At 38.2% G+C, this 14,310-nt stretch overlaps 1 protein-coding gene across 2 annotated transcripts; it reads right to left on the minus strand.

Moving 5' to 3' along the window:
- Positions 1-1,643: 1,643 nt before the first annotated feature.
- and2 (actinodin2) lies at positions 1,644-11,442 on the minus strand. Of its 2 annotated transcripts, XM_030159618.1 has the most exons (7): positions 10,585-11,442; positions 9,889-10,023; positions 9,245-9,326; positions 8,510-8,554; positions 4,555-4,718; positions 2,764-3,687; positions 1,644-2,543 (listed from the first exon to the last, which is right to left on the minus strand). In XM_030159618.1, exons 3-7 carry the CDS (start codon positions 9,306-9,308, stop codon positions 2,160-2,162), a joined length of 1,581 nt encoding a protein of 526 aa, XP_030015478.1. In that variant the 5' UTR covers positions 9,309-9,326; positions 9,889-10,023; positions 10,585-11,442; the 3' UTR covers positions 1,644-2,159. The 2 variants fall into 2 exon arrangements, with proteins under 2 accessions (XP_030015478.1, XP_030015477.1); XM_030159617.1 differs by having other exon boundaries at positions 9,889-11,442.
- Positions 11,443-14,310: the final 2,868 nt, after the last annotated feature.

A 14,310-nucleotide genomic window follows, 5' to 3' on the forward strand; every position in this document is an offset into this window, starting at 1 on the left:
GCAGTAATATGTTTCAGTGTAAATCAATTATTTGTCAGAAAAAAAAGTGGTTTTTTTTTTGTTTTTTTTTGCATATTATCTCAATGAAAAGAGTAATAATTAGCATTAGAATATGTTAAAATGTGAGAAAACATCAGATTTTATTTCATCGTTTTAATATCAATTTCTGATATTGGGTTTTAAACACGTTTCTTTACTTCAAAAATTAAATGCATAGACATTTTTGTAACTCCATGAAAAAAAAACTTGATCACATTGTTTTTTTCATGTCTATGGAGGAATAAAAACACTCAAGAAAAAAAAATCTTAACTAAGGTTCCCATAATTAATGCGTGAAAGGGTTAAAGTAGCTGCAAAAATAACTGTGTTAGGCTCTTAGTGTTGTACTGAGGTGACCTACAGGACAGACGTTTGTTAAAACTTTTGAGGTCTTAATTATACATTACCTCAAGATCAGGTCAAGGGTTGGGACTTGTTACAGTGAAATTAAGAATAAGGATGTGGATTTCTTAATCAGATTGCTCAAGTGCTTCCTGATTACTGAACTGGTTTCATTATATTTGATTAGAGGAAATTAGACATTTGCTGACAACTGGGGAATTACACTTTCTGATATGACTGTTCAGAGTTTTAAGCATTGCAAACACCTCACACTGAGCTTGAGATGTAAAATGTATGAGAATAATATCAGATGTACCTATATTTCTTTTTAAAAATTTTTGTATTTGTATCACTGTCCACCCCCAAACCCATAATACTGAACGATCACTTAGTCCAGGCGTGTCAAACTCATTTTCTTCCGAGGGCCACATTCAGCACAATTTAATCTGCAGTGGGCCGGACCAGTAAAATAATAGCATGATAGGCTATAAATAATGAAAACTCCAAATTATTTTAGTGCAAAAAATAACATTCAATTATGGCAATATTTACATTTACAAACTATCCAAACAAAAAGGATGTGAAGAACCTGAAAAATGAAAGTACAATTTTATCAATATTATGCCTCGATTTATCATTTCTACATGTGCATTACAGATCAGATCTACAAAGGCACAAAACATTTAGTAACAGGCAAAATATTGTTAAAATTACACTTAGTTTTCTATAGACATTTCAGGTTGTTCATATTTGTTCAGGTTATTCACATTTTATTGTTAAAGGATAGTTTCTTCATGTAAATATTTTCATAATTTAATGTTTTTTGCACTAAATCAAACAGGAAAAATTGATGTTGTCATTATTTATAGGTTATTATATTATTTTTGAGTTTGATGCCCTAACTTGGTACTTGCAAATTCATCCCGCGGGCCGGATTGGAAACTTTTTCGGGCCGGTTTTGGCCCCCGGGCCGCATGTTTGACATCTGTGACTTAGTCTAATGCATCTTGAAACAATAAGTCAATTTGAGCATTACATTTTCATGCTCCTGACTGTACTTTAAATACTGATATATTAACAGCGTAAAAATGACAGGGTATAAACTGGCACAAATCCAGCTGGCACATCAAGGCATGTTTATATGTTCTCTCCAACTGTTATTGACCGCTGTGTCCATTTAATACTTGCTCTGATCTTGTTGCATCTATTTCGTTGAGTGGGTTTCATAATGTTTTCACTTGAGAAAGAAAAGACGTTTTTCAGATCTTCTTTTTTTTTATTTAGAACTTCATAAAAACTAAACAAGTGAAGCAATGTGAGGTTTAAAGTTGCAGATAACTGAGTTAAACAACATTAAATACACTTATGATAACTCAAATGGAAACTGACAATGTACAACAGAGAAAAATACCTGCCCACTGACATGAATTCAAACTACACCTACATAACACTATCACACATCTATACATATAACTATTTTCTACAAACTTAAATACATGTAAGTATTTAATCCATTCCATTACGTTTCACATACTTTTCTATACTTATGGTGAATGAAGTGACCCTCTTTGATTACTTTCTCCTTTTCTAACAGAAGAAACATCAGGAAATGTCATCCACTCTTGAACAATACAATAAATTGGACTAATGTGAAATGAAATTTGCTTAACTTTTGTAAGTTTTTTGTCTATAAGATCCATTAAGGATTACAGACTGAGCTCCATGCCCACCTGTTAGATTGTGCAGCAGGTGTTGTTGATTGTGGTGTCATGTATTGTTTACTTGTGCTTGTTCATGACACCCTTCAGGAAGTCTTCAAAACGTGGGGCAGCGGCCTCCTTGGTGGGCTCATCAGCAGGGGCGGGCTCATCGGCAGGGGCGGGCTCGACGCGACGTAAGCGGCAGTTGTAGTCATACTCGGGGTCACAGTTGGGGTCAGGCAGGATAATGCCATCCTTTCCAGGTTTTGATGCCCCAGAGGAAGGAGGGGGGGAAAACTTATTACAGCTGGGGTCAAACGGGTGGCAGAAAGGTTTGGCTGGAGCCTTGATGTCAGCCTTGGCCTCAGAGCTGGGCTCCACTGGGGTGCAGTCTTTGTCATAGTGCACATAGCAGTCGTAACCCTCCTTGGTCTTTCCAGGGACGCCGAGCTTGTAGCGGACCTGATTGATTGATTAATTGTGTTTTTTTGTTCAAAACAGAAGCAAACTATATCGAAAATTACAAGCATTATGCAACGACAATTTAATTTCACTACATTATTTAATAAATCAAATGCAAAGGGTAAAAACAATTTATAGAACCACTCAACAAGCAAGATTACAGTAAAGTAGCCAAAATACTGAATTATTAAATCCTAATAGCAGGACTTCAGATTCAGACCTGGTGCTCGGGCATCGGCGGAGGAGGCTGGCGCAGAGCGGCGGCGGCTGCCAGTATGCAGTATGGATCGTAGCGAGGGTCGCAGGACAGAGAAGCAGCAGGGGCTCTAAAGGCTGCAGATGCAGGGGCGTCCTTCAGGGGGTACTCCAGCACGGGCTTGGTGAGGCCTGACAGCTTGGTGGCGGTCAGGGGGTTGCAGCCGGCGTCAAAGAGGGGGTTGCAGTGCTGCTCTTTAGGAGCTTCCTCAGTGGACAGTGGAGCCGGAGCAGCGACGTTCCCCACACACAGAGGATCCACTGTTGGGTCACAGCCTGGGTAAAGCAGGTGGTAGAAACCAGTTGGGGCCTTCTGCACCAGGAGGGGCATGCAGTAGGGGTCCTGGGGGTCACATTTGAGAGCGGCATAGGATGGAGCAGGGCCAGGAGCTGGGCGGTAGCCATAAGCTGCCCTCAGGTGGTACTGCAGACACTCTACATCTTCAGCATTGCAGATCCTCAGCAGCTCTGACTTCTGCTCGGGGCTCAGGAAAGACTCCAGGACGGGGGCGTAGTAGTAGAAGCCAGTGGGGCTCTTCAGCGGCATGGGCAGAAAGGGTGTCAGGATGGGAGCTGGAACCTTGGCTGGAGCTGGAGCTGGAGCTGGCTCGGGCTCGGGGGCGGCCGCCTTGGGGAAGTAGTGGAACAGGCAGTAGGGGTCGATGTAAGGATTGCACAGCCTGACGGCGGCAGACTTGATGGGGGCGGGCATCACCACCGCTGCCTTTGGTTTGCTAGTGGACTCAGCGATGCAATCTGGATCGTCAGAATCGGCACAGGTCTTGTAGATTTCACTAAGGTGCTTTAGGTAGTGGTCGAAGGTCGGCCCCTCCTCTGATCGGTGCTTGTTCTGCAGGTAGGCCATGTACAGGCGATCCAAATCCTCAATCTGAAGGAAACCGTGAACATAGGGGAAAATAATAAAACATCACCTCTCAAATGTTGACAACTTTTCCTTTGGAGAGACTGACGTACATACGAAAAGGAAGGCAGGATATGTTTGAAAAGATATGGGAACCTTTTAAGATGTTTGTTAAAAGTGTTGATTTAGCAAATGACAATGAGGAGGAATAAATATTCAGTTGTGTAAACCTTACAACAGGGTTAATGAGTTCAAATACCTGTAACTGTAACAGGACATTCAATTATGTACAAATGTTTATGGCTGAGATGTTTGTGATGTGTGTATGTGTATTGTTTATTTGTAATTTTTTGTTTTGTTTTGTTTTTGTTTTGTTTTTGCTTGTAACACTTGTAATGTTGCAGGTGCCTCTGTTAGTGAGGCCTACATGCTTAATACAATTGTGTGTAGATTTACAAGTATATGTGTATATATATAAAAAATGTGCTAATAAATATGTTGTTTAAAAAAAAAAAAAAAATCCCCTCTGATCCATTTGAACATAATGCCATGGAGAATTACTGGATGGAAAACTAAAAATCCATATACTTTATTTAAATCCTCTGTGACAGAATGCACGCTGCTTGAGCTCACTCTCAAACTAAGGAACCCTGACCAGTAAAAACCACTCTAACACATGAGCTGAAGTGAAGAAAATCTCTGCATATTAAGACAATAGTTGCATAGTAATAGTTTTATATAATCCTGGACTAAGAATTGAATAAATTGACTGTGATTTGTCTTGCAAACTAATGATGCAAAATGTTGGCTCAGTCTTAAAAGTACGAAGACTATTTTTTTTTTATTCTTGACTGCATGAAACTGAATAATTAATATGAAACAGATTCCACTCACTCCTTCTTGGTTGTGGGTGTCCATGAAGTACTTGTACCATCCCCAGAAGTCAGGAAGCCGTTTGAACTGGGGGAAAGCCAAGACAGGCACATTCCTTCTGTTGCGGACCAGCTTCTTCAAGTTCTCCATGGCCTCGGCTTTCACATCATCAGACACTGCGGCCACTGAGGACAGAGAGGATGTGAGACTTTAACAGAAGTCAGAGTAGAAATTCTAAATATGCAAATTGTCTGTGTTTTCCCAAGATGTATATGGTCACTGTGTGGAAAAAAAAACGTGCCTGCGAATAATTACTACTGAAGTGATAAAGGTCTTTTTATTCCATGATATCTGAGGGTAAAAATTTAGTTTCTAAACTTTTGCTTGTTGTTTTGTGTCCTACTTTCCAAATACCCATCCCCAAAATGGTCTCACTTATAAACCCTGAAAAAGATTACTATATTATTTCGTAATTACCCCACCCCCCCCAAAAGGAAGGGAAGGGGTGTTGTTTTTGGTTGGGTTTGTTTTGTTTGTTAACACTTGAGCAGCAAAACTATTGGTTCAATTCATACCAAATTGGGTTTATAGACTGCCAGCGACCAGGAATAGATGTCATTACATTTTGGGAAAGGTAGGTCAAAGTTCAAATTTTTTATGATTTTTTTTAGAATCTTCCCATTTACCTATGACGGGCGAAATACGGGTGAGGGGCGGGGTTTGTTGTGCCTGGCATCATTTGTTTTATTTAGATATGGCCACGATAGCATTGTCAGTAGTGGACTTTTATTCAACTTTACACTTAAAAAAAGAAAATACTACACTGTTTGCGTCACTATATTTGTCACCTTAGTAACTCATTACATTTCAGGATATAAATTTGTTTTTCTTCCTTTTTATTCTGTTACTTCCTAACCCTCTTGGATTTGCTTGAAAGTGCATTGTCTCAATCAGATGCAGGTCTGTTTTTCTTAATTCAGAAAAAGATACGTAGTTCTAACAGGACGACATTAGAGTTTATACAATATGATGCTTTACTGTGGATTAAACCACTAAATGGTGTATAAAGTAGTACAAATGAACTCAACCTTGAACATGTAAAGCAGTAAAACATGCATAAATACATATGAATGGCAGCAGTAATGTTAATCAAAAACCTCAGGAGACATTTTAAAGTACAATGACTACTTTGATTTTTATACTTTAAAGGGGCTGTATCAAGAAATTTCTACATTCAAACATTACAAATTCTGTAAAAGTATCATTAGATTGTTTAGAATAAAGAAATGCGAAGTTATACCAAACGTGCATTGTGGAGTTCTGAACTGAATACAACACATTTACACCAACAGTCTGGATTTATGTGACCAGTAGAGGGAGTAGTGAGTCAGTCTGTTGATCTCCCATAGTGAGAAAAACAAATGACACAAGGCCTTTGACTAAAGTGTCAGAAAGTGATGGGATGGGACCAAAACTGACAAGAAACAACTTTTAGAGCCTAACAAAGCACAAAGGGACACAGTGGTACAGTGGATAGCACTGTTGCTTCATAGCAAGAAGGTCCTGAGTTCAATTCCAACACCAGGAACCTCTCTGTGTTGTTCTCCCTGTGTCTGCATGGGTTTTAATCGAGTATTCCAGTTTCCTCCCACCATCCAAAAACAGACATTAATTGGTTAATCTAAATTGCCCATAGGTGTGAGAGTGATTGATTGTTCGTATGTATTTGTCCAGGTTGTTACTGAAAATGAGAATCAGCTCTCAACTAACTAACCAGGTTAAATAAATTAATAAAAGCTAGAAGCATGATTATTGTTTTCACCACTGGACACGTTATGAAGGTATATAGTTATTATGTAATGTTATTATCTTTGCTAACTTTGCTGTTGATGCATGGTTCAGACTAAACTATGACAATCACAGTTTGGATTATTCCAAACAGGTCTTTAGTCCAGCTGTTTACAACACAAACTGAGGTGATTTGTGGTTTTTCTGTGTCTGTTTTCTGTCTCAAACCAGAGCTAAGCTAACAGAGCTTTAATGTAAACTATCAGGTGATGCAACACCTTCCTTAAGATTATAAGACACAGTGTTAATTTGACCAACTGTCCAAATAACTGGCAAGGAGTTTTGATTTGAAGAAGAAAACTTGATAATAAGATAACACAGATGTGTGGAAACAATGAGCTTTATACTTTATACAATGTCTGTGGATACATAGCACTGAGCTGTTGGTGGTTTTGGGAACTAAGGGTGCACTCTGGTTCATGACTTTGAGAGTCTAGCACAGGGGTCTCAACCTTATTTTCTTTCAGGGGCCACATTCAGCTCAATTTGATCTGCAGTGGGCTGGACCAGTAAAATAATAACCTATAAATAATGACAACCCCCAATTTTTGTCTTTGTTTTAGTGCAAAAAACCCCATTAAATTATGAAAATACTTACTTTTATAAACTATTCAAACAAAAAGATGTGAATAATCTGAAAAAACTGAAATTTCTTAAGAAAAATAAGTGCAATTTTAACAATATTATTCCTCCACTTATCATTTATACGTGTGCATTATGGAACCGAACTACAAAGACACTAAATAGTAACAGGCAGAAAATTGTTAAAATTGTGCTTAATTTTGTTTAGACATTTCAGGTTGTTCATATTTGTTCAGGTTATTCACATTTTATTGTTACAGGATAGTCTGTAAATGTAAACATTTTCATAATTTAATGTTATTTTTTTGCGCTAAAACAAAGACAAAAATTTGAAGTTGTCATTATTTATAGACATAATATAATATTTTTTTCACATCAAACTGAGAAGAAAATATGGAGTCATTATTTCTCATAGGTTATTATGTTATTATTTGACTGTAGATTATATTGGTCTGTATGTGGAACCTGAACTAAAATGAGTTCCACAGCCTTGACTGTGGAATTTTTGCACGTTGCAAATTCATCCCACGGGCCGCATTGGAACCTTTGGTGGGCCGCATTTGGCCCTCGGGCCACATGTTTGAGACCCCTGGTCTAGCATATCAACACTATGTTAAACTCCTTTAAGCTCATTTTGCTGACCATACTTATACACTTTTTAAATGCAGACCTTTTACTTGTAGTTGAGTATTTTCACGGTGTGCTATTGGTACTTTTATTTAACCCTTTCATGCATGAATTATGAGAACCTTAATCAAAATTTTATTCTAGACATTTAGACATGAAAAAATAATAAATAAATAAATAAATAAGTAAATAAATAAATAAATAAATAAATAAATATATATATATATATATATATATATATATATATATATATATATATATATATATATATATATGCGATTGATTTCTTTATGAACCTATTTTTCACGGAGTTACCAAAATGTCCACTCAGCTGGACACCATGCGTTTAATGCTAGAAGCAAAGAAACATGTATTTACTGATATACTGTGAGAAACCTATGAAATAAATGCTGATAATCTGATGTTTTCTCACATTTTAACATACCTGCATGGATATAATATGCAAAAAACAAAACAAAACTTTTTGTCAAACAATCACAATTTTTTTACACTCCAACATGTTAGTGCAGATCAGGCTTATCTAGAACAGCACAGTTACAGTAATGGTCTGAATGTCGGTGTATGGGATGATGCATAAGTGTCCACTGTGTTGGCTGATGTGGAACTAAAACAACAAAATCCATGAATATACAAGAGAACTCCTATGAACAGCTGTCCACTGTAGTGACCACTGTGCATGAAAGGGTTAAAAACATGTTTGTGCTGGTTTGTCATGTTCTCTATAGTGTCACTGTGTTCAACAGTATGCATGTATGTTGTCAGTACTGGCTGTTTATGATGCAGATTAACACCATATTTCTATGTAAGTATTTCTGACTATTTCAAAATCCACCGTCCAGTTCCAACTTGACGTGTAAAACATTTGACGTGTCCTAAACGCCACATCACATTTCCTCACCTTCCTCCTCCTTGTGCTGCTCCACTGGTACGGCCCCTAGAAAGTCTGTAAAACACAAGCCGCAGCCACATTAGCACCAACAGCTGACTAGGACCAGATGTTGAGCTTTCCCTTAACATCAGGGAAAACGCTGACCCACTAATAAGCCCTAGGGTGAACACGGCAGGTGCTGAGGGGCTCTGGCGCCCCACAACAGACAGCATCCTGCACATTAAATGCCCCCCCCTCCCATACTAAGACCTATACTCAGTTAAGCTTTGAACCAGCCCTGTGGAGTCGACGCAGCTACTGGGGGCCTGTTTAAATTAACCTGTAAAACTACAAAGAGTGGGCCCTCACACAAACCAATTACCAGTCCACTGTAAAAGTGGATGAGGTGGGGGGTGGGACACGTTGGGGTACATCTACATCCATATGTGGAGTGTCTTCTGCTGCACCGCAAGTTTCCTTCAGAAGTTTAAGAGCAAACGTCCATGGTAGTTTATTATGGTAGAAACCTGTGGTCCTTTTAACTTACAGAAATGGAAAAGCATCCACAAGAGAAGAAATAAAGGGTTTTTTATTACTTTAATTTCTGATTATACTCAACGTCTAAGATTACATATAATTTTAATATTTAGACAATAACAGTAATGACATCTTTATACATCTTTATAACTACTAAACCAACTAAATTAGAAAATTCAAGTCATGTGCCAACATAAGTGTAACAACAATCTGTCAGTCAAGTCTCACCTGGTAATAAAACAAGTGCTAGAACAAATCCAGTGTGGATAAGGAAAAACGAAGGTCGGGCCATTTTCAGTTTATGTGCCTCCTGAAAGAAAAGAAAACAGAGTTCATTGCTGTGTTTTATAACAGTGCTGTTTTTTTCAGTTGGTTAATACAATATAAACATCGGACAATATACTGTAGTAAAACAATTCAACCAGACTCAGATCGATCCCTGTGTCGAACTGTTTTTGTTTGACTTTTCCAGCAAACTGTTAGATATGGAAATCCATGAGAAGGCAATGCACTTTGCACAAAAAGTGGGCTTTTATTTAGCAGGCTGATGCCAAGACGATGGAAGAGGATTGGGGACATGTTGTAATAGAGCTTTTCAGGGATTACTGAGAATATGAGACTTAGTTCTGAATATCAGAGTATCACATAAACAGTCTGAATGGAATAATCAAACTGCCTAAAAGCTGGAAATAGTCTTCTTCATTACTGCGTAGATTGGCTCTTGAATTACTGCTGTTGAGATTGTTCACAAAGAGACATTGTCTAATACAGCGTCGCTTTCATTTGTAAATCTGACAACTCTTCCTTGAATCACTGCAGCTTACTCGACTAAAAAGAACGTGAGGTGATGGAGCATTCACGTCTGTTCTTACCTGCAAAGGTGCTGAAGTTCTGGCCACCTGTGATCACCTCTGGGGCCGAGGGCTCTCTGGATCGAGCGCTGGGGGAAGGGGGTGCTGGACGGTGGCTCTTTGAGCTGTTGTCTAAAGCCTGTAACTCACTGCTCCCTATATGGGACAAACAGGCAGAGAAACATTTTTAAGGAGCCCTTCTTGATCATTAAAAACAAAAAGGCATGTCGTTTAGCTCCAGCGTGCTGTTAGGTGCTCTGGGATTGGCTCCTACGTTGCCATCCATCCAACCAATAGGGGTCCTGTAATTAGAAGAGGTGAGCAGCAGGACTGTGGAGAAGAACATTAACAAGGTGCCATTTAGCTCTAGTTTCTTTTCTCGCAGGATTGGAATTTGGGGTCATGATGCAAGGTGACAATATCCAATCCACTGGTGGATTTTGAGATTTCAGATCTAAATAAACAGCTCAGTGGGTGTGAACTTAAAAACTGTAAACTGTTTAATCCACACAGCTGGAGGTCACTGTTACAGGAGCCAAAACTATAAAGAAGAGCCTGCAGCAAATCACAGAGGCAGAGGTGGCAAAAGCTTCATTACAAACTGTAGACCAAGAGACACTCCTGGTATTCATGGTGCTTTCCTGTCACTACAGAAAAATGAAAAACCATTACATAAAGCAGGGTTTTATGATATAGCATAGAGGTAAGTGATACTACCATTCTCTGCCACTGGAGGGAATCTAATGAGATCAGTCAGATGAGAAGTTCTCTGTTTTCATATCAGTGCTTCATCAGAGACGGCAGTGTCTCTGTAGAGAGTTTCTGAAAAGAGAAGAAACGATTTCTGAAGTAACCACTGTGTTGCATCAGTATATTGACAAAAGTGTGAGTAATAGTGTCCAGGATGACAGGAAACGTGACTCCTTTTACTTCAGTGATGCAATGTTAAATCCACACAGATGCTGTAAAATGTTTTCATTGTATTGATATTCCCCAACTTTGTCAAAAATAAGTGGTGTAGAGCAACTTGTTTTTCAGCACAAACCTGACTTACAAATGTATCTGTCCACTGAGTGATCCTCAGGACGCTATCATCACACTGCCATCAAATCCTAGTTTGTGTCCTGCACAATGGCAGAAGGAACATTGATCTGTCTTTTATAATAACTGTGGATGTTTCTATCTTGCTGTATTGTACTTTTCTTGTGCTGTATGCTTGTGCTGTGGGTTTTTTTTTTTTTTTGTTAAGGACAGTAAAGTCCAACTGAAATGAACTTAGTCCAAGTGCTATTACTCTGCCTTTTTATACAAAGTTGAAAGGTTGATTTTGGAGAAAGAAGATAACAATAAGTGTTGTTATTTAGCTTAAATCTCATTGGCTACACAGTACTTTCAGATTTTCCAAAATGCACAAATGTTAACAATGGAAAAAAAGTAAACTTCCTCCCTCCTCAAGATCTTATTTTTGCACATGCATGGTTTTTATCCAACAACATAGTGGTTGCTGGAGTCATTATAGGGGAAACAGGCCTCATCCAGAGGACCACTAATGAAGCTGCTGCTGCTGAGCCATTAGGACCGACATGCCAGCACTGCTGTTTGTTTGGTACATGATCCTGAAGCCTGGATATGCCACGTTGCCTGGCTGTGCAGCCCAGAATTTGCAGTTATATATCCCATAAAACACACTGCGGATGTACACAGTGTGCTTATAAATACAGTTACGTTGTCCAGAATCTGTACAGGGTGGAATATTTAATGTTTTTTGTTTATGAAAGAGCAGGTTTTTTAAAATTTTATTTCATATCAGCAAGCTTGGTTTCCCATTGTCTACATTAAATTAAAACCAAAGTAAATTTAATTTCTCTGCCATGAGCATTTCTGTCACTCAGTTCCTACACACTGCTCTTCTACAGTTACACACTTTGTCCCCTCAGGAATGTGACTGATGATGACTCAGCCTTGGCCATAATCCCTGCAATTTACACATTTCAGAATAACCGGGGCTGTCACAGAACGAGACAAATGGTTGTCTTCTGCAGCTTAAAGCAGAACAGCCACCAGGAGAGATGCCTGTCTCTGTCCCCACATGGAAACAAATCATGCCAACTTCACTAAGATTAAGGCTAAAACTGTTTGTGACAGAAAATCTAATTAAAAACGCTCTTAAAAAAATTACGTCTGTCAACTGCTTTTATTTATACCCTTCAGATGTGCTTTCAGATGCATGTCACATACAAAGAAATGATCAGCAAATCATTAATAATTCATTATTTACTATTAAAAGTTGTGTAGTGTGTTGTGGAAAAACTCAAATGGGATTAAGTAAACCTAAATATAGATTTTGGCAAGATTTCTGCAGGGAAAATGTGCCCAAATAACCTCTAGTAATCAGTTTGAAATTTAGTTTTTTGAGTCTCAAAATGAAGAATTACATTAATATTAACCAAATATCAAATATGAACACCTATTTATTGATATTTATCATATTCCACCTACTGATGAGGACCATAGGATGTAATGGAACACTCCAGAGGAACACTTTATACACTATTAACTGTTTATACACAGTATGTCAGCTCTATGGCCCTTCAAGCAAAATGTTACTAACAAAAACTAATTATGTTTTCTTGTTCTTAAAGAATTTTTTTGTGTAAAATAAATTGTCCAACCAAAAAACAAAACAGTCAATATTTTGTTGGACTGCCTTTGCCTTTGATTACAGGATGCATTCAGGCAGTGCTTTTGCAGTGTCATAATAAATGTCATATGTTTGTCCCATGGTTATAATGGTTTTGGATTTTTCATTATAGTTTAGTTTTATTTAGTTTTGACTTTTTTTAATTCGTTTTTAAAGCAGGTTTGCTAGTTTTTATTAGTTTTAGTTTTTTTCTAAATGCTTAGTTTTAGTTTAGTTTTACTTTTTTTTTAATATCTTTTCCCTTCTTCTCTGTCATTGTATTCAAATAATTCCAGACAGGACTCTGCTGCTTTCTCCCAACTTTAGTCTCCATGTTTCCAGGTAGAGTGGGGACCAGAAGACGACTGGAAACCACAAGTGACGGACCGTCAAGTGTCGTATGGTGCTGCTAGCTAAAAGTGCTAGAGTGAAATAAATCGCTTTTGTATTAATCCAACATTGACAAAGATGAAAACAAAGGGAATTTTATCCATAATCTTTATACGTTTTAGTTAGTTTTATAAGCACACAATACAGTTTCAGTTAGTTACCGTATTTTTCTTTTAATTATAGTTCTTATTTATTTCAGTTAACGAAAATGTTTTTTCAATTCTAGTGTTCGTCATTTCGTTAGTTTTCGTTAACGATAATAACCTTGGTCTGTCCAGATTTGCATTAATTTTTCACCAGGATCTAATGTACTGATCCCAAAGAGTCTCAGCAGGGTTCAGGTCTGGACTCTGTAGTGGCCAATCCATGTGTGGAAATGGTGTCTCATACTCCCTGAAGACCACTTTCATTATTTGATCCCACTGAATCCTGGTATTGTCATCTTGAAATATGTCTGTGTCTTCAGAGAACAAAAAATCCACAGATGATCCCATCTGGTCATTCAGTACATTCAGGTTCGGCTGACCTCAGTTTATGCACACATAATGTTACTGAAGCAGCCCCATATCATAGCACTACCCCTATAGACTTGTACTGTAGGCACTAGGCATGATGGGTAATTATTACATCCACTCTGAAACAGGGTCAATGTGGACTCATCAGATCACATGACCTTTATCCATTGAAACACAGTCCATTCTTTATGCTCAACTTTAAAACTGATGGTTGTTTGAGAAGCTCCTCAGTGCATCAGTCAGAGTTATCACTGGCTGTAGTCGTCTCACTCACTGCTGTGAACTGTACGCTAAAGCTGGGTGACCTTCACTGAGCTCCCGAGGGTTCACCCATTAGATGTTACTGCTCTATAAGGCTCTTCTTGGGTTGGTTCCATCATACAAGGGGGGGCTGAAAAGTTCATAGCCTGACTAAGAAGGAGTTATTGCACAGCAATGAAACTTGGCATACATTAAATTCAACCTTTCCTGATACTAACTGCATGGCTTCCTTCCAGATAAACCCAAACTGGATAAATAATTTAGGACTTTGAAAAGTAGTACTACAGACATTTCATGAAAATGCTTGCTTTTCATCCCTCCTTCGTTCTCCCTCCCCCTCTTGAATTCCTCTTTCCAGTTTTGCACAGTTGATAAAGCTGGAGCATCATCCCCTATAGCAGGGCTGTCAAACTCATTTTGGTTCAGGGGCCATATTTAGCCCAATTTGATCTCAAGTGGGCCAGACCAGTAAAATAATGACTTAGTAACCTATAAATAATAACAAATCCAAGTTTTTCTTTTTGTTTTAGTACAAAAAAAAACCCCAATTAAATTATGAAAATATTTACATTTTACAAAAAAGATGTGAATAACCTG

This window comes from Sphaeramia orbicularis, chromosome 17 (assembly GCF_902148855.1).
Source record: "Sphaeramia orbicularis chromosome 17, fSphaOr1.1, whole genome shotgun sequence".
NCBI classification, from domain to species: domain Eukaryota; kingdom Metazoa; phylum Chordata; class Actinopteri; order Kurtiformes; family Apogonidae; genus Sphaeramia; species Sphaeramia orbicularis.

Bases quoted from the DNA above. Each gene is read 5' to 3' on its own strand.
- and2 (XM_030159618.1), bottom strand. From the start codon at position 9,308: ATGGCCCGACCTTCGTTTTTCCTTATCCACACTGGATTTGTTCTAGCA. The intron at 8,555-9,244 runs GTGAGACTTGAC...TGTGTTTTACAG, and splicing joins AGCACTTGTTTTATTACCAG to ACTTTCTAGGGGCCGTACCA. The intron at 4,719-8,509 runs GTGAGGAAATGT...CTCTGTCCTCAG, and splicing joins GCAGCACAAGGAGGAGGAAG to TGGCCGCAGTGTCTGATGAT.